We start from the raw sequence: 20228 nt of genomic DNA, 5'->3' as shown, positions 1-20228 counted from the left end.
CGGCCGGGCCGGGCCGGCTCCATCCTCCCTCCTCCTTCGCCGCCCGCCCCCCGGTGCCGGCGACTGGAGCGGGCGGAGCCGCGGCGGCCGATTGGCTCCGGGCATCACATGCGGCGGGGCCGGGCCGTGCCGGAGCCGTGCCGGGCTGGGCTGGGCACGGCGGAGCGCTCCCGCGGCGGGCACGGCAGCAGCGCAGCCCCTTCCCAGCCCAGCGCCCCGTGGCCGAAGGGACCGCGGCCACCGCGGCCACCCCGCGCCGCCCCGGCCATGAGGTCGGGCCGGAGAGACGCCACCTGTGCAGGGAGGTGAGCGGAGCCCCGGAGCCTTCCTCCTACCCCCGGGCAGCCACAGCGGCGGGGAAGCGCAGGGGGTGGAGGAAGGAAAAGGGATATTTTTTGTTTTATTATCTATCGATCTATTTTTGCCGCGATCGATCCCGATCCCGCAACTGAAGCCCCCGGAGGGAGAAGTGCTGCGCGCTGTGATGCGTCTTCCTCTCGCCTCGGCTGCCAGTTTGGATTGTAGCGCCCGGCTCCGTGCACTGCGAGGATGGCTCGGTTTGGGGATGATCTGCCAACCCGCTATGGAGGTGGAGGGCCGGCCGGGGCTGGAAGAGGGAGCAGCCGGCAAGGTGGCCCCCAAGCCGGCCAAAGGATGTATAAACAGTCGATGGCTCAGAGAGCCAGGACTATGGCTCTCTACAACCCCATCCCTGTCAAACAGAACTGCTTCACAGTCAACAGATCCCTCTTCATCTTCAGTGAAGATAATGTTATACGGAAATACGCCAAGCGAATAACAGAGTGGCCATATCCTTTCAGGGAGGCTGTGTGGGCATGGGGGGGAAGGTGGGGAGGGGGAGAGCGAGGCTGAGGGGCAGAGACCCCTCCACACAGCGCAGGGAGAGTGTCTGCTGCTGCTGCAGACGGTGGGATCGGGCCGTGCCATGGGTGTGTGTGCCGGGAGCCGTGTGCCCGACATGATGCACGGCCGTGGCAATGGGAATCTGGGAATAATCAGGGAATCAGGGGATTGCTTCTGTGGGAGCACTGAGGGTTCTTTTGGTGTGCTTGATGCCAGGGGTGTGTGTAAGCCGTGTCAGGGTGTCTTTAGGGGTGAGATGTACAGGTGCATGGATTGACATTTCCTACAATTCAAGTCAGGTTCTGTGAGATTCGTGCTCGTGAATCCTGATTTTTATTTCCATCTTGGAGCCTTTCAACTCTTCTGTCTTCCTGTGAATAGAAGAAGGAATGTGGGATAAAAATGGTGACACCTTAGCATTGAAGCTGCATTGATAGTAGGGGACGTTGAGAGCCCAGGTAAATCCCAGGAATGCGATCATTGCAGCTCGGTTTTAGCACATCCCCTCCAGAATCCATTTGAATCAACATGAATCATGGCACTTCGATTAGGTGCATAGCCTAAGCTTAGGCTGCACGAAAAAAAAATTAAAATTAGCAAAGCCTTGTGGCAGAAGGAGGCAGTAAGTGGGGAGAGGGATCATCTGCTGTATTGTGAAAGGGGCAGATGCTTTCTGTCTGAGACCCAGCTCCCAGGCCAAGTGAGCTGCAGTGAGAAGGGGGCTTTGCTCGGAATGATGGTTGTAAGCTGGGAGCAGAGGGGAGCAGGCTGAGGCTGCCAGGGAGCAGATTTTGTGTGTGTGTACAGGAGTGCTTTACACTGGGGGTCTCAGGGGAGCCGGTTGTTTTCTTTTCATTTCATATCACACCCCTATTAATCCTCAGCTAACAGCAGCACGGCCTCCTCCCAGCCTCCTAGCAACACTTTCAGTTGCCACACAGGCCAGCTCCTGCTTAGACTTCCCCAGTTTTCACTTCCTGAGGGGCTAACAGGAAAAATACACCAGTGGAGTCCATGCACTTCCCTTCTCTCCGAACACACACAAACACGTATTGATCTTTCTGTCCATATTATACAATCCCAGCGATGGCTGCATTTCCTCATCCATTTCTCCTTCCCTGCATTTAAGTGTGGATAAACAAGCCCCAAACCCCCGGTGGCAGGCAGAGCATCGCCTTGACTGCGGGGGTAGACTCAGGCTTTCCCTCCCCTGCCTCTTGGGCGATTCGGCGGCATTTTCCGGGGGATGTGGGGAGGGGACCCCGAGGGCTGCGGAGCCGGCGGGACCGGCGGAGGCACCGGAGCTTCCCCGCGCCGGAGCGGCGGGGCCGGGCGGGGCCGGGCGCTGTCCGCGGGGTTGGATTGCGCTGGCCACGGTGCTGAAACCAGGCTGAAACCAGGCTGGCCATGGTGCTGAAACCGGGCTGGCCACGGCTCTGAAACCAGGCTGGCCATGGTGCTGAGCCGAGCTGACTGTGGTGCTGAGCCAAGCTGACCACGGTTCTGTATTCAGCTGACCATAGTGCTTGAGCTGAGCTGATGGTGGTGCTGAGCTGAGCACAGTGCTGGGATGAGCTTATCAAGGTGTTGAGCTGAGCTGACCACGGTTTTGAAGCCAGAGTGACCATAGTGCTAAGTTGAGCTGACCACGGCGTTGAAGCCGGGCTCACCATGGTGCTAAGCTGAGCTGACCATGCTTTTGAAGCCAGGGTGACCGTGGTGCTAAGCTGAGCTGACTGTGGTGTTGAGCTACGCTGATCATAGTTCTGAAGCCAGGCTGGCCACAGTGCTGAGCTGAGCTGACCACAGTGCTAGGATGAGCTTATCACGGCGTTAAGCTGTGCTGACCACGGTTCTGAAGCCAGGCTGGCCCCCGTGCTGAGCTGAGCTGACCACGGTGCTGAGCTGCGCTCCCCGCGATGCTGAACCAGTCTCTCCACGCTGCCAAACCGAGCTCTTTGGGTATTGAGCGGAGCCCTCCAGGGTGTTGTGTCTGCGGCGCGGCTCGGCGCTGTCCCTGGTGCTGAGCCGAGCTCTCTGCTGCGCTCACAGGAGCGATCCACGGTGTTGAGCTGAGCTCTCCGTGGTGCTGGCTCCATCTCCCCACGGTGCTGATCCCATCTGTCCATGGTGCTGAGTCCATCTTTCTGCAGTATTGGGTCAATCTCTCCACGGTCCTGAGCCCAGCTTTCCACAATCCTGGGTCCATCTCCCCGTGGTGTTGATCCCATCTCTTCGTGGTCCTCGGTCCATCTCCCCATGGTGCTGAGCCCAGCTCTCCATGGTGCTGGTTCCATTTTCTCCACAGTGCTGGGTCCATCTCTCCATGGTCTGGTTCTATCTCTCCATGGTGCTGGGTCCATCTCTCCATGATACTGAGCCCAGCTTTCAATGGCCTGGTTCCATCTCCTCATGGTATTGGCCTGTCTCCCCGCGGTGCTGATTCCATCTCCCTGTCGTGCTGGGTCCATCTCCTCATGGTGTTGGTTCCATCTCTCCATGCTCTGGGTCCATCTCCCCACGGTGCTGAGCGGAGCCATCCCTATGCTCTGGTTCCGTCTCCCCATGCTCTGGTTCTGTCTCCCCATGCTCTGGGTCCATCTCCCCGTGGTCCTGGTTCCATGTCTCCACGCTCTGGTTCCATCTCCCCGTGATGCTGAGCAGAGCCATCTCCTGCCCTCAGCCCCACTGCTGCCCGTAGCACGGCTCCACCCTGGCAGAGCTGGGGCTCGGCACAGCTCAGGGTGGGAGACGGTGGTAAAAGGCAAGGGGGATCTGCTGCTGGATTTGGATTCTTTTCCCTCCCCACTTCCCTCCTACATCCACAAAGGGCACTGAGGGTTTTATTCTCACTGAGAGTGGGCATTGCAGTCGAGCTGCAATCCATGTTTTAAACCTGGGTAGGTACTCTAAATTGAACTTTTTGTGCCCATCACTTATTTGCACTGTGTGCTGAAGTTTAAATGTTACTGAAGAAAAATTCAGCAGATGGTGTTTAGTTGTATAATCTATTTGGAGGCAATTTAGTTTATCAATCTCTTTGAAAATCAGTACATATTAATAGTTTTTTATTTCCTTTGGACCTTTTGCTTTCTTGCTCCCAGATTCCTTGAGCAGATCAGATTGTGTGTGAGTCTCTAACTCTCTTAGAGAAGTGCCAATTTCCTACTTCTCTTCCAGGCATACTCCAGAAAGAACTGAGGAGGTCAAGGAAACCAAATGGCTTAAAAAATATGAGAAACCTTAGAATGCTCAATTAATGCAAGTCTGTGGGTAGAAACAGGATTTGGATGGGGTTCTTCTCGTATTGTCCAGTGTCTTCTTTAACTTCTGGTCCCCACTCCATTTGAATACATGATTTTAGCTACAATCATAGCCAATTGTATTGTGCTGGCTCTGGAACAACATTTGCCGGATGGAGACAAGACACCGATGTCAGAGAGATTGGTGAGTTGCATTCATTCATTTTCTTTTTTTATTTTCCCGGTCTAATATAAAAAAGCAGTCGGCCACTGGGTGTTGGAAGTGTTTGGATCTAGTGTTTGGATCTGTTTTAAAGATCCACACGTAAACAGACAGGCACTGATCTGACAATCAGAAAAAAATCTGTCACAGCAAGGATAACTGTCCCCTCCCAATCCCATCTGCAAAAGAATGCTTCATCACTCCAGCCAGCCCTGCCCAGCCACGGGAGAGAGCTGGACCTTGTCTTATGATCAGAAGGGCTTCACACTTAGGTAGCCCCTAAACCAGGACAGGAAGGAGTTGAGGAATGCTTAGAATTATCTTTGGAATCAAATGAACTTCTGTGTAATTTTAATTTTCCCAGGGAGTGGTAGAACAGAGTAACCTTTTAGGATTTGTGTGTCTCTTCCTGCCACAGCACACATCCTTCAAAGAAAACTTTGTGTTCAGATGATTACACTTCCTTTCCAAAAAAAAAAAAAAGCAACCAGCTTACAGAGAAAAATAATTTACCCGCAGGCTTTATGGTAATGAGTCCAATTACCTTATTTCAAAAAAAAAAATAGAAGAATAGCTTCAAAATAATTCTCTCATTTATCATCACTGTAGGAAAACTGTGTAATTCGTGGTTTGATTTTTCTCCTTTTACTCTCCTCTACTTTTAATGATCTGGAACGTCTTGCATGCCTAAATGCATTCATCCTGCATGTTCAAAGGATGGGGAAATAGGGATCCATATGTGTTTTCCATGTAGATGCTATATTATGCAAACAAAGATAACATTAGGCTTGCTGCCAGAAACGAGAGCCTCTGAATAGTGCTTGCTGCAGTTCCCAAGGATGGCCCATGCCAGTGGGCAACTCTCAGAATCTCATTATCCAGAAGCAGGAAAAAGTGTGTTAGTGAGGAATCTGGAGAGTCAGGGTCAGAGTTTGGTGCTGGTTTGGAAATGGATCCACTCCTGCTGGCTGCCCTCCTGCACAGGGCTTTTTTCTTCTCTCTGTTGTAATTATTTTTAATTAAGAAGACATGAGGATAAAATAAATCAATGATTGTATGTAGATCTTTCTGCCATTAAACCTGTCTTTGTGTGCTTTGGGGTTGGTTGGCAAGGCCAGCCTGGGGGTGTGAGCAAAGCACAGGTTTAGAGCCAGGACTGAGCTGGGAAAGTGCCTTCCATGGATATAAACAAAAGGAAAAGCAGTTTCAGGGATGTTCTGGCCTGGCAATCCTTTGGTTCATGTTGGTTTTATGTTTCTCTGTATCCCTCGATTTATAAGGGCATCCTAGAGGCATTTTATTGTCCTTTTCCCAGTGTATTAATTCCATTTTACAGCACTCACATCTTCAGATCCTGCCTAAATCATTCCAAAGGGGGGCACTGGCATTGCCACCGAGCAGTGCGAGAGAGCTGAGTGAGTTAAATGCACAATCTCTGCCCTGTTGGCTCTGCCTCAGAGAGGAAGGAAGAATTAACCCCTCATCTCTGTCCCAAGCACTGTTATGTTTGATCCAGATATCCTGAAGCCATTTTAACTACAGCACATTTGGAACTCTGAAGTACAAAGTGATTTTTCATAGAGTAGCACTGAGAATCTTTACAAGTCATGAAATACTTTTTATTTTCAACATAAGCTGGAAAGAATAAGCATTGTGAGCAAGAAAAACTGTCTTCTAGTTTTCAAAGTGAAACCTCTTTGGAATTCTCCTTACTTCTATAAACTGGAAGTTGTTTCATCAGAAATGTTACAAATCTGTGTTAAACCACAGTGGGGAAACATTCCCACATATTTCACATACATTTCCCATACATTTTCAGGTTTGTTCAGGCAAATTCCAAGTCCATGCAGAACAGCAGGTGCTTTATTGCTGTCTTTAGCAGGAATGGAATTGGTCTTTTTTTGGGCAATGGTTAATGGATATGGCTTTTTTTCTCCTCCTGGTTTCATTAAAATCTCCAAATTTGAGATCATCAGTGAAGAGTTAATCAGATATTGAGGATATGAGGAACACATCACAAGCCTTTTCTGACTGGGAGATATTGGCAGAGTTGTTGAAAGAAAACTGAAGTTGCCTAGATAATTTGTTCCACAGAAACAAAGAAAAAAAAAAAAAAAGATTGTTTGTTAAAGCTGAGGAAAAATGGGAGGAGCCCATGCAAACATTTTAATTATTTTTGTCTTTTAATCAAATTTTCCCTCTATTTATCTCCCCAAGACCCAGGAAATGATCCTGCAGTGCAATCCCACTGGGCTGTTTTCTGTGCTCCTGTTATTGTCAGACAGGGTTAACTGAGCACAGGTCTCAGTACATGCAGTACTCCAAGATTTGGAGTGTCTGGCTTAGGAGAACCCTCAAAATGCACAGAAAAGCATTATTTGGCTCTGGGCTGGAAATTCTGGTCAAAATCAGGGCTCTGAGGAAGCTCCAGCATGGTGATCAGAGCATTTAGTGGTGAGCTGGGGGACTGGCCCAGGTTGTCGATCATCAAACAAGGAAAAAACTCATTCCCCTACCAGCAGCAGACTGACCTACCCCGAGGCTCTTTCCTGCTCTGAGCTGGAAGTCTCACATGCTCTGGATGCTGGGAATGTTTCCCTCCCACCAGGAATTGTCCAGTGGAGCAGCTTTGCTCCTGTCCATCTCCACCCAGTCAGCCTCCCTCTATCTATCCCAAAGAATCTTGCATTGTTTTTACACACAGGGGTGATTGATGGAGCTCCAAATGAGGGAATGGGAACTTCCCATCCCAGCCCCCAGTGGCCTCACAGGTACCTTGCTCACGAGGCTCTTGGCTGTCCACACCAAGACCTCCTTCCCTCCCTGTCTCCTTCCTGATTGCTCAGTTTCCCATGAGGAGCTCAGGAGACCTCTCCCAGAAGGACAGTGATGATTCCAGAACTTGCAGAACAGGAAATCTCTTTTCTGCCCTGCCCTGGGGCAGGCCCTGTTGGAAGGTACCAGTGTCGTAGTTGAGAGAGAGACAACACAAAGCAACACACTCAATTTTCAAACTGTTTTTATTCTAGCCTGCATATTTTTTATAAATTCTCACAAACTCATCAGTTTACACTTTACTCATTGGTCACAAAAACAAACAAAGTGCTCATTGGAACAGGCAGTTGCAGGTTTCTCTTATTTCTCCTTCTTTCTTTCTTGGTTTTTGTGTCAATGACCTTGGTAGAAAATTATTTCAGGGGTAAATGTGGATCCTCTTATCAAACTTCTCTCTGGCTCTCAGAAGTTGCTGTAAAATCTCTTCCACACCAGAGGGGCTGTGGGATATTCACTGCAGGCTCGGGGTGTTTGGCTCCCCTGGGTGTTTTGGAGGTGAGGACAGAACATCACTTTTCCCACATTTTCAGCTCTGTGATAGCTCTGGCAATTTACTAATGGAGTGAATGCTTTCTGCCATCCACAGGCACTTAGAGCAGTAATGTGTGAGCTGCTCATATTAACCTTTGCATGAACAAAGCCTTTCACACCCAAACCTCTCCAGGCTGTCACATCTGAAGGCCAAGGAAAGACACTAGGACATGAAGTAGGGATGGTAATGACTTTCCAGACTGAGAAGTTGTTTCTGATCAGAAACATATTGATTAAATGTGTGTTTGGCCCAGCCTCAAGCTCTGCTGTGTCCACAGCAAACAACTTGCTGGCACAGCCCTGGCTGCTGCCCAGATTCTCTGCCCTCCTTCCAAGTACGCACAGGGATCCTCATCATCACCTGCTCTGCCCTTCTGCAACCCGAGCAGGGCCACAGCCTTTGGTCTGAAGGGGCTTCAGGGTGTCCCAGCAGGGACTCTGAGCTGAGGCAGGGCCATTTCAGTGCTGCACAGGGCATTCAGCCACGTCCTTCCCTCCTTCCATCACACACAGCCAGGCAAATCCTTTTTTTTTTGTCAGCTGCAGGACCTCTCCCTGTAGGAGGACACAGTATGGGTAAATGAAGGTGATATAGAATGTAATTTTATCCCCCACAAGTTGCAGCTGGTCCCTATTTACTAAAGATTAGGAGCAGGCCAGATGATAACAGGCAACACCTGTAGCCAATAAGAACTAGTGGTATAAAAGGAGTCAGATGGCTGCTGTAAGGACCATCAGTGCTTAGAGGAGCTACCTACAGAAAGCACTGAGGAGGTATGAAACTCTGGTGCTGTGGAATCCTTGCGCTCTTGATATATAAGGCAACCTAAGACACCAGAACTCTGGATATATAAGACAACCTGTAATGCTAATAGAACTGTTGTAATATATAAGACAATATATCTCCCCAGTGGGGCATAAATTTTATTTTTCATTTTGTTGTCACTGCCCTGATTCTTGGGCTGAATCAGTGTAAATTTAGGTTGGCTTTAGAAAAGACCTTCTTTCTTTTGCCTCTTATTTCCCCAGCTACTCCCTGCCAACCCTACAGATGAGAGCTTTTCTTTGTAATAAATACCCAAATCCATCTGCGAGCCTTCCTGCTTCCCTAGAAGCTGACAAAAACTCCTGACCCACTTCCTAAGAGCTCTGTGCAGCCCCAGCTTTGGGAAGAGCACATCCCATCAAACCCTGGAGTACCTGAGCCTGGCTCTTTAAAGCTGGGAGCTGTAATCACCAGGCACCTGACCTAGATTGAGCAGAGCCTGGAGTAGATACCAGGCTTCAAGGAAGTGAGGGAGTAATGTGGAGGAGTGGATGTGGGTAAAGGTAGCTTTTTTGTGTCTCTTAGAGGAGCTATTTTTGGAGGCACACGAGTAGTGGTGGGATGGGGATTTGGGATGGGCTGGGAGGCCTTTGTGTGCAGACATTACCTGAAGCTGTTGAGGAACAGGTGAATTGGGCTGTCAGAGGGCTCCTGTGTCCATGAGGAGTTGTAAGGAACTTCTCCTGGAATCAGGATGATTTCTGGCCCCTTTCTGACCCCTTCTCCCTTATTCCCTCTTTTCTGTGCTGGGTTGGAGCCCTGGGATGCCTCCAGCTCTCACTGCTGGAAGAAGATATGTATTGTAGGATTTCTCTTGAAGGTCACAAAAGGTCTGAATGGCCTTTGTTCCTAATTTTCTGTGGGTAAACAGCTCTGAGATGGGCAGCTGGAGGTCGGGCAGGGGTGGCTCCTGTGTCCTCTGAGCAGCATCAGTGAGGGACAGAGGGCTTGGAGGTGCTGCTGCTTGTGCAGAGCCCTCCTTGGCTGGAGGGGAAGCCAGTTTGGGGCTGGGTTTTTATTTTCTGCTCTCCATTTCAGCCAGAGGCCCCGTGCCCCTTAGCAGGCCCCTGCTCTGTTTGGGTGCCTGGCCAGGCAGCATCTGTGTCTCTGCAGGTGATGTCACCTCACCACAAGGACAGGGCAGGTGGAGCTGCTGGGACTGTAAGGTCAGAAAGGTGCAGAGGAATAGAAGTAACAGGGGATGGAAGGTGGAATGGTGGAAGAGCTTTTCCCACTGAGGCGTGTAGGGACATGGGGAACGGAACTTGAACAGCAGCTGATGGAAAGCCTCTCCAGGGGTTGTGTTTTCCAGCAGCTTGGAGCCATCCTCAGAGATTGGAGCACTCTGCTGCACTTGCTGAGCTGGGTCACGTCCAGCCAAGCCTCCCTGGGAGGGCTGTGCTGCCACTTTCCAGATCCCAGGGGGGTTCAGGCTGGAGGGGACCACAGTGGGGTCATGGTGCCACCTCCCTGCTCCAGCAGGGCCATCCCAGGGCACAGGGCTGATGGTTCTGGAATGTTCCTGGTCAGGGAGAGCCCAGAGCCTCCCAGGCTCTGCTCAGGGCTGGCACTGCCCAGGGCAGCAGTTCTGGCTCCTGGGCAGGGGAATTGCTGGGTCAGGCCCTGCCCGTGGCTCTGGGGCCATCGCTGGGCCTGGAGCAGAGCCTGGGCCTGCTCTGACCCCTGCACACAGGGACAGACTGGGGGACACTCAGGGACAGACTGGGACAGATGGACAGACAGGAACAACCAGGGCTGAGGGTCCCTCTCAGCATCATCTCTCAAGACTGAATAGGCCCAACTTTCAGGGGTGAAAATATCAATTTCTGGAGCTAGTGCTGTCCTAAAGTGTGGGTCTGTGCCAGAGCTGGGCAGGAGTTGCTGTGCTTGTGTCAAACCTCCTTCTTCCCTGCTTCTGGGACCACAAGCCTCGACATTCCTACTCTTTTTCCATCAGAGAACAAACAATCCCCTATTGTCATTGGGAGAATTGCAAAATACAAACAACTACGCCTCAAACAGCAGCTCAGCTCTTTGGTTCTGGTGGTCAGAAATGCCAAAGCCACTGGAAAAGAGATTTGTAATTTCTCTTGCTTCTTATTTGGGTAGGGCTGCTTTACTTCCACTGAATTCAACTGCAAACCAGGATCAAAGGCGCATTTGGAAATTGGTTATTGGTGCCAAAGCTGATGAACAAGTTCTTGAAATTGATGCCCATTGCTTTTACATCTTGCTTTGTTCTCGTTTCTTGCCCTAATCTTCCTTCCCAATGTGAATGCTTCCATTTGGCACTGAATTTGTGTTGAAACTCCAGTCAATAAAGTCTAATCCTGAGAGATCTGGTGCAGAGATGGAATGAAAGGTTTAGTAAAACTGTAGAGACTGAGCTTGATTTTCAGTGTAGTGAGCAAGGACACGAATCTGCAATCCCAAAGGAAATGTTAGTCTGCACCATGGACCCCAGACACGAATCTTGCTGCTGCTGCTGTTCATGGGAGGGGTTGGGGATTTCTCCCTGAACCACATCCCCAGTGAAAGGAAAACAAATGAGGCTGCAGCTGTGAAAATTGATAAAATGGAGGAGAAGGAGCAGAGAACGAACTGATGGAATAAATGATAAATAAATAATTTCCTGTCAGTGCAGTCAGGCTTGCTGTGGCTGACTGTTGCTCCCCAAGACACCCTCTTGTTTCATGCTCCTGGATGAGTTGTGGAACATTTTCCATGCCAATAACTCCAGAAACCTGTCATCTCTAATTTCAATATACTCTTAGAGCAAAATCTCCACATCAAAATTCCCTCCAGAACATTCCGTGAAGGTGGAAAATGTGGCGTGAAACCATCAGGATGAAGGCCAACAGGATTGCCAATTTGTAAAGAAAATTCATTTCAGAGAAACAATAATGAAATTCCTCTGTGATCTTACTCCCAACAAACTTAAACCTTTAATTTCAGCTCTTTCAAAGAATGGAAAAGGTGTGAAGTTGCTGCCTGTAGCTGTTTAGGGGACTGCTTATCACAGCAGGGACGTGGATATCTCCTTGACTCCTTTCATTTCCCTTCTTTTCCAGGATGACACTGAGCCGTACTTTATTGGAATATTTTGTTTTGAAGCTGGTATCAAAATCATCGCTCTGGGCTTTGTTTTTCACAAAGGCTCTTACCTGCGCAACGGCTGGAATGTGATGGATTTTGTCGTGGTCCTCACTGGGTAGGTGACCTCCTCTCCCCCTGAGCTTAAGGGGGCTCTCACCCTCATTTGTGTTGTTTGTTTGCTCTGGGTTGGGCTGGGATTGACTGGAGTTGAATAGCACCAAAATCCTGCATTTCTGGCTGTAGCAAATCCAAAGAATGGTTCTTGTGCTGAATGAGTCACTTGCCAAGTGTTTGAACCAACTCAAAAGTGGTTTTGAGGATATTTCTTTGTAGATATTCCAGTGTGTGTCTGATGTAGACACCTCCTGACATTTCTGTGACTTTGCAGGTTCTAATTGCCACTGGTACTTGAACCTGATTTAAGTCAATTTATTTTTGGACATTACAGGATGACTTTATAAGTCAACATGGAGAGTGCTAACAAATTAAATGCATCCTGGTTTTAAGCTTTTACAACTCTGAAATCAGCCAAGTTTCTGCAGGAATGAATTCATTCCCCTATAAAATAACTTTTCTCAAAAGAATTCAAAGGTGTTTGAAAAGAATTCAAAATGTCTTATTAAGGATGGAGGTGAAAAGGTTACGTGTGCATTTTGTACCCTGCTTTGAGATGATATCACTGATCTCTCCCTTGGAAATGCTGACAATATTTTACATTATGCATTGCAGCAGTTTCTGTCTATTTATATAAATAGAGGGTGATGCTGTTGGATAATAAAAACATAAACATGAACACTTCTAGTCTACAAATTGGGCTTTAAAGCTTCAGAGGAAACGATCCAAAGGTCTGCGTGAGGTCCTGAGCTTGCAGCCTTCATCTTGGAAGGATTTCAGTTCATTTCTCCCCAGAAACTGCAGCCTGGCTCCTGCTATTGATATGCTTCCCATATCCATCCTTTCTCACACCTTGCCTGCCCGTGTGTGTGGATATTCCCTGCTCCTGGTGGTGGTGTGGAGTAGGGAAGTGCTTGCATACATATACAAATGTATTCATTAGCTACATGATCACTGTAATTCCATTTGCATTCATGGCACCCTGTGATACAGCACTTGAGAGGCCAAAGGGAATTCTTGATGTATTAAGAGGAAGAGAATAAATATTCAGGGCTTGATTCTCCTGCTGCTGGGGCTGGGTATTTAATCAATAGAAACTTCAGTGGAGGCACAAGGAGAATCAGATTTCCATAGTTAGAAGCAGGGGGTACCAGGATGAAAAGAGAATTAGCACAGATGCTGCAATTATTCTCACTGACGCTCTGTTCTGATTCCTAGTTAGCTCCACATCATTGTTTGTGTTTAAAAAAATATAAAATCAAGGCCCTGATTCTGGAAAGGACTTTGGCACTGGCTGAATTTATCCTACAGCAAAGCATTCCACTATATGCTGGAATTCAGCTGACTCCAGCGATTCTCTACTTAAAGTCCAGGCTCCACAGAAAAGCTTTTCTGAATCCCAGCCATATTGTTTAGGCATGGCTTGAATTCTTTTTATTATTATTATTTTTTTTTTCTTCCATAAACACAAGACTCCAAAGCTTGTTGGTTTTATTTTACAACTGACACATTCCAAGCGCCGCAGCCGAAGCGGCCGCGGGATCCCCCCAGAACGAGCTGAATCCCAGCCATATTGTTTAGGCATGGCTTGAATTCCTTTTATTATTATTATTATTATTTTTCTCCATAAACACAAGACTCCAGAGTTTGTTGGTTTTATTTTACAACTGACACGTTCCAAGCGTCGCAGCTGAAGCTACCGCGGGATCCCCCTGGAACAAGCGGCGTCTCCCCGGTGCTGTGGGAGCTGCTTCTTGCAGCACTGTTTGATCCTGGAAAATAATTGGGGGATATCAGCTTGATGAGACAGCTGGAACAAGGACCCCCGGTGCCATCTGCAGCCCCGCGGGTTCCTTTGAAGTGCCATCCTGTTAACGTCACCGTTGCTGTTTCCAATGGTGACACCAACTGGGCCCTGCTGAAATTGTCTCGTACAAGGGCTTCCCACCAGGCAGCAGTGCAGGGGTGGCAAGGGCTCAGCTCATCAGCTTTGAGCCCAAGAGTCATCTCCACTGAGGAAATCCAGACCTCTAATCCTTGTAATTTGAGGGCTGCATTTAACAAGGCACTTGAGCTCGTGCCCGATTTTTGGCGTTAGGGGGAAGGTACTGAAAATAACAGAGTTACTCATGCTGGGTTTGATGCTTTCCTGAATATTTCTAGTCCAGGTGGAGGGAGCACTGAAAGCTCTGAGCTTCACACAGGGGGATGAATTAGTGTTTTCTCTGTAGCCTGGTGTGTTTTGCTATGTACTGCCTAGATCATGATTAAGTTCTCAGCTCACTCCTGTGTTGCCATGGGGCTGTGCTGGAAATCTGGAGTTCCTCTTCCTTGGGTTTCCTTCAGTGGCCAAAACCTTTTCATGTGCCCACTGCCTGCACAAGCTCAGGTGAGAGGGGAAACATGTGCAGGGCTGTTTATTTGAGACAAAATCCTCCCCGTTTCTGCATCAAGATTTCAAAGTCATCTTGATGAGTGAGAAATTTCCTGCTGACAAACCCTCCGGGGGGGGATGTAAGGTGGTGAGACAAGTGGGACCTTCTTTCTCATTTCTATGGAAGGCAGACTTGGATCTCTGTGTTTCAAAAAATGATCAAGCTGTAATTTATTAGGGAATAATAAAAAAGGACAGTGCTAAGCCAGTACTTAATGTGTTCTTATAAATATAGATAGGTAGGACATCAGTTTTTGAAATATCATTTTGCTACTCTATCAAAAGCTTTCCTTTGCCATATGTGCAAGATTTCTACTTGAAAATGTTACTTCATGTTTCCCAGGCAGTGCTCAGCTCCCAGGCTCAGTTTTACATTGATCTTCAATATTATGGAGGGATTTTGAGTCCTCTTTTTATTTCTGTGTAAGCATGAAAGATCATGAAAATGTTCCATGATACCCCCCACAGAGTTGTGTACCTGCTAATCCTCTGAATGCTTGTTTTTATTAAGGTAAATGGTGAATGCCAGAAAACCTGATCTCATTTTCAGCTTTTAGCTAAGCACCAGAAAAGCAAAGAGCAGCTCTGCTCTCATTCTCTGTTTCCATAGGAAAAAGGCCAGCCAGAGTCTGGGTGTGCTTTGGAGGAGGCTGTGGGGGAAGGCTCTGCATTGATTGAACTTAGCCTTGTGTAAATATTCCAGTGATCATGCAGCAATCCTTCCCACCTGCTTTTTCCAACCCTTTTTATATATTTTTTTTTCTTTTGGTTACTCAATGCCTGCACCCTGGAATTATTGATAAATATATTTTTTATCTACCTGCAATGAGGGAGATTTTGTTTGTCAAAAGCAGACAGCAGAACTTGTTAATCAGGAAATACATCAGGGCTGTGTTCCATACAGCCAGGATCAATATCTTATTGAGCTAAACTCGAGTCTAACAGATAGTGGCCCAAAATGGCTTTGGTTTGTTGTTCCAGAAAACACTCCCTCGCTTTCTTTTCCCAGCAATGCTGTGGTGCCTATTTCTCATTTGCTTCCAAGGAAACCTGTGGATCTGCTGTTAACAAAGGCCTGGGAAGAGAACAGGTTGCTCTCCTTGAAAGATATTGTTGCCTCTGTGATTTATTTAGTGATTTCTTGTGATCTCCACCAGCTGTAGACGAGTCTCAATGAAAGCTGCTCCTGCTGGCATTGGCCTGTTGCTGTTGGGGAGAAAAACACACATTTTATAGCTCCTGCACATTTTATTTCCACGTTTCTGTGGGATTGCACTGGCTCCAGTGGTGACATCACCCATTAGCAGCTCTAAATCACACAAAAATGCAGTTTCTCAGTTGGCCGGATGATCTTAATGCACTTTTTCCAAAGGGGAGGCAAAGGGAACTTTTAATTCTGTTGCTGCTATGTGTTTTGGATTGAAAATTTTAGAAATCCACAGTTGTTTTGGGAACAAATTTGTCCTGTCCCCTCAGCTGGAGCCATGAGCTCTGATTCAGGGCATGGAGGGTTCAGACCTTTTCCTCCTGGAGTTCATGAGAGATTTTCCCCTGGGTTTGTGTGGAGCTGGCGTCAAGGGCTGTGTGCTGAGGGAAAGAATGGGAAACAAGGCATGGACAGAATGATATTGATCTTTGAGTACCACAATTCAGATGCCTAGGGGTTTTTCAGGGGGAAAAAAGGGCTTTTAAACTGTGATGTCCAAGGGGTCTGCTCTCAGTTGTGTTTTGGAGCTTGTTTATACTTCTGGTTTCCAAATCATGGATAATGAGCTTTAGAGTCTGCCCTCCACTCTGTTTTGGAGCTTTTTTATATTTCTGGTTTCCCATATCATGGGCTGTGGGGTTTAACTCTATACCCCAATAAAGGAGTTGCTTGTCCCTTTTTCGTCACCAGCTACCCGAGATTCCCCTTGGTGCCTTCTAGTAAGGTTTGAAGAAGAATTCCTTTTTCTGCATGCTTATGATTTTATGAAATGCCAGCTTTTCCCCAGTTGCTGCCCAGCCTCCCTTGACATAAGGGCTTTTCTGTGCACCACAGGCCTTTTCTGCTGCTCTGGTCCTTCCCCAGTTCTGCCACATCCTCGTGGAGTGACCACAACCACATTGTGTTTGTCCAACACCAAGAGTGGCTAAAGGCCGCTATGAAATAACGGAGTGCTTGACAGGATTGTGCTCTGCCCTTTATGAGCAGAATTAATTTCTTTTGGCTTCCAATCAGCCTGGATTAAACACTCTCGAAGAGTCCTGGTGGCTTCTTGAGCCAGTTGGATCAGCTGCCTGCATCTCTGGGTGGGACTGGCAGAGACAGCGTGTGCCAGCCCTGGCGCTGGCAAGCGATGTGCACAAAGTCTCTGCGCGGGTACGGATGTCTCAGCCTGTCTGGAACAAATTACAAAAGCCAGAATAATCTTGATTGTCTGAGAAATGTGCTCCCAGCTCCTGAGGCTGCTAATAATTTGGAAGGCAACTCATTTAGTAACAGCATAAAGGCCTGCTCATGCTCGATGTGAGCGTTGCTGGTTACCAGGATCATCCTGCTATGTGGGCAGTGGGAGCTGCTATTCCTGGTGCTGTGTTTGAGGAGCAGCAGCCTTGGGTGCAGGGATGAGTGACAGAGTGGGAGGCACAGGAACCACCCAGCCTGGGCTGTGAAGCAGGTTTGGACCTTGGATCTGCTCCAGTCAGGTGGATGTATCTCCTAGACAAGGTGTGGGGGGAGATGTGACCATGGAAGTGTTGGAGAAGGAAACACCTTGATGAGGGCTGGGATTCTTAAAGCTGTCAAATACTCATAGAAGCTTTGGCTCCAGCATTTCTTTCTCTCCATGTGCATGTTCCTGTTCTTCAGAAGCCCTTAAATGAGGATATCTGAGCTCTGGGACTGGCTCTGGTGTACTTTGTGTACAAGGGTGATGAGACGAAATGGCTTCAAAGAGAAGGGAGGTTTAGATGAGATGTTAAGGAAAAAAATCCTTTCCTGTGATGGTGAGCAGGCCTTGTCAGAAGTTGCCCAGAGAAACTGTGGTTGCCCCTGGATCCCAAGGCCAGTCTAGATGGGCTTGGAGCAGCCTGGGACAGTGGAGGTGTCCCTGCCATGGCAGGGGTGGCACTGGATGGGCTTTGAGGTCCCTCCCAACCCAAACCTTTCTGTGATCCTTTGATTCTATATTCCACCTGCAAATAACCGCAGAACTAATTAGAAAAATGAAATTCAAATTAAATCAGCCCCCTTGGCTGCCCTGCAGCACCCCTTTAGGTGCTTTAGGTGGTTGCTCAATGCTTTGTTTATCAGCTCTGGGAATGGAGATGTGGGGAATGAAGGGGTCGGAGCAGGGAAGTGCAGATTTCTCTCTGCTTTCCCAATGTGGAAATTTTGGCACTTGTGTGCTGGAAAGCAAAGCAGGGCAACAACAGGAGTTGGGAAAAGGGACTTTGAGGGGGAGCAAACTCAGTCCTGGTTGGCTGTCACAAGGAAAAGGAGCTGTTTGCTTGGGGTGGTGATGGACTCGGGGCAAGTGCTGTCAGCACCATGCATGAGTCATGAAAGGAGCAAAGCTTTTATGGATTTTAATGCAGCTGATCCTTGTGTTCAATTTCTTTTATGCTCCGGTGATGGATGGACACTCGCTGGCTCAGAAGAGCCAAGGCCCCCTTCTGAAATTAAATCAGATACAGGTGGACAAGACGCAGGGAATTTACCTGTAAGGTGTTACCTGGTGCTCTGGCTGGTGGGTGAGGGCAGAAAGGGAGGAAGGCAAGACATGAAATTTTCATTTTTGAAGCAGAGAGAGTAGGTAACTAGGAGGGAGGAGGGTGTGTGAGGTCTCAGGTCAAACAGAAATTGTTCTATCCTCTTCCCCTTGGCTGTCTGGGCTCTTGGGGAGCTGCAGGAGGCATTCCCTTCAGAGAAGACTGGGCAGGGAAGAAGGGTTTGAGGGCTCTAAACCCATCTGGCAAATGTCCCCATTTCCTTTTTTGCCCAGTGGGCAGCAGCTTCCTTGGGACTGGAGCATGTTTTCTCTCTGGGCTTGTTTCTCTGAGCAAAGGGGGCCCCAGGCCGTGCTGAGCCTCTTGCTGTGTTAATTAGGGCTCGTGTCTTTTTTTGTTGCTTGTAGTGGCTTTTCTGCATCGATTTTGGTGGGGGTGGCTGGAGGCAGGTTGAGAGAAGTGGGTGGGTGAGTAATTGTGTGGCTGGCTGCTAAATCAGGAGACTTTCCTGGGCAGAGGAGGACTCTGGGCTGTGCTTAGAGGAAGGCTGCAGATGGTCCCAGCCCCTCAGAGGAGCTGCAGGTGGGGACAGCCCTTCCCAGGCAGAAATTATCCTGCTCTGGCTCTGCTCTGGTGGTGGCAAACCAAACGTTTCAGGTCAGAGAACCTCTCAAGGGCAAACAGATAATGAGATTGATGTGCTGCTCTCTTACTTTATTAAAAGGGATTGTGAGGTATTGAATACCTGGGATGAGAAGTGATAATGATGGAACAGCACAAGGAGCCTGGAAGTTGAGGCGCAAACAACCCCTTTCTATTGAAGAAAGAGGAAACAAAACCATCCAGGTTTCCATCTCGTATCCATTTCCACATTTTGTGCCTGTTTGTGCTTCCTGGAAGCTTTGTGCTCACAGAGAGGGGCTGCCAGACAATATTTATGGGTGTTTACCTCTCTCTGAAGCTGGGCAGCTGTCAAGTGGAAGTGACCATCCCAAATGAAAGCAGGGGTTGCTCCTCATGGCAGCCAGGGCTTTATCAAAGGCAGGCAGGATCATTAGTCCAGAGTCCAGACAGTATTTTTAGCTTTTTATGGCTCTCAAATGCAGGTGGGTGGCAGGGAAATATTGTCTCTTGTGAGGGAAGCAGCTGCACAGGCAGTTGTGGAGCCTGCAGGTGGGAAGAGGACTCTGGACCTGGGGATCTGCTCCTAATGTGATCCCGCCCTGGCAACCATGTCCTGTGGACACCTAGAGGTGGAAAACATTGGTAGCTGCTCTTGGAGCTGGGTGTGGATACTGTGAATTCAACCCCAAACCAGCGAATCAAACTGCAGCTCCAAAGGGCTTTAATTCCTTATTTTTAATGCTTCCTTGTTTAAAAACAAACAAGCAAAAAAATCACCAAGCCCAAAATACCCAAGTGCTGTGTGTGGTGTTGAGTGCTGTCCCATAATTAGATGAGGAGGAGGAGGGTGCAGGTTACCTCAGACTCCTGCTTCTCAAATGGTGCTTCTGCTGCTGTGTCCCAGTTCCAAGGGAGCAGCTTTGGATGGCAAAGTGCCTGCTCATCTCAGGGGAGAAGAACCTGCCTGTGGCTGTGGAAAAGGGTGAGGATTTGGAAAACCTGCCTGGTTTTAGTCGTGATCTAAGCCTGAGTGCCAACAGTGAGCCTGCACACGTGTGCTTGGATCCACATCTCACCCCAAAGGCTTTGGGTGCTCTCAGACCATTCCCTTCTTGGGGCTCCCTGAAAACATCAAGAAAACGTGGATTTGGAAGACTGATTTTTCATTCTTTTCTTGCTGAACCACCCAAGAGGTGTGTAGGATATCTGGCCAGGGCCAGGTTTCCATGCTGGAAGCTGGAGCCAGAGGATGTGTGAATTCCAGGCCAAGCCACATCCAGGATCAGCACCTGGAGATGCTTTTCCACACAATTCCACAAGATTTTTTTGCTTAACTTCAGCTCTCTTGCATCTTCTCTGTGCTGAAGGGTCTGAAACAGAGGAAGGGATCCCCCATGAGTGAGGTCAGGCTGCAGGATGACTCCTCTGGATGAACTCCTGATTGTGGGAAGGTCCCTCTTCTACCCTGGGCAAGCCCAGCAGCTCAGGCTGAGAAAGTCCTGCCTCCTGTGGCACACACCAAATGTTGCAGTATTGGGATCATGATTCCAATAACCAAACCTGTGGGGTGAGCTTAGAGGCTTTGGAAAACTCCCTGATCCTCACAAAGGCCACCTAAACAACACACAGGAGAAACCTTTCCCTCCTGGCATGGTCAGCATCAGCTGAATCCATGTCTGACACAATTGTCATCTTCTCCATCTCCCCATATTTTGGTGGCCAGAAAAG

The 20228-nt window shown here is 48.5% G+C and overlaps 1 protein-coding gene across 1 annotated transcript in view; it reads left to right on the top strand.

Annotated features, from left to right (window-relative positions):
* The first annotated feature begins 549 nt into the window (after window positions 1-549).
* Window positions 550-20228, top strand: part of LOC131566863 (voltage-dependent N-type calcium channel subunit alpha-1B-like) — a 317557-nt gene continuing 297878 nt past the window's right edge. Inside the window, exons 1-3 of the mRNA XM_058818307.1 lie at window positions 550-809; window positions 4206-4311; window positions 11593-11732. Coding sequence (XP_058674290.1) covers window positions 550-809; window positions 4206-4311; window positions 11593-11732 — 506 coding nt within the window. The remainder of the gene's footprint in view (window positions 810-4205; window positions 4312-11592; window positions 11733-20228) is intronic.

Source organism: Ammospiza caudacuta, chromosome 21, assembly GCF_027887145.1.
Source record: "Ammospiza caudacuta isolate bAmmCau1 chromosome 21, bAmmCau1.pri, whole genome shotgun sequence".
NCBI classification, from domain to species: Eukaryota; Metazoa; Chordata; class Aves; order Passeriformes; family Passerellidae; genus Ammospiza; species Ammospiza caudacuta.
This window is presented reverse-complemented; position numbering and strand designations above follow the sequence as displayed.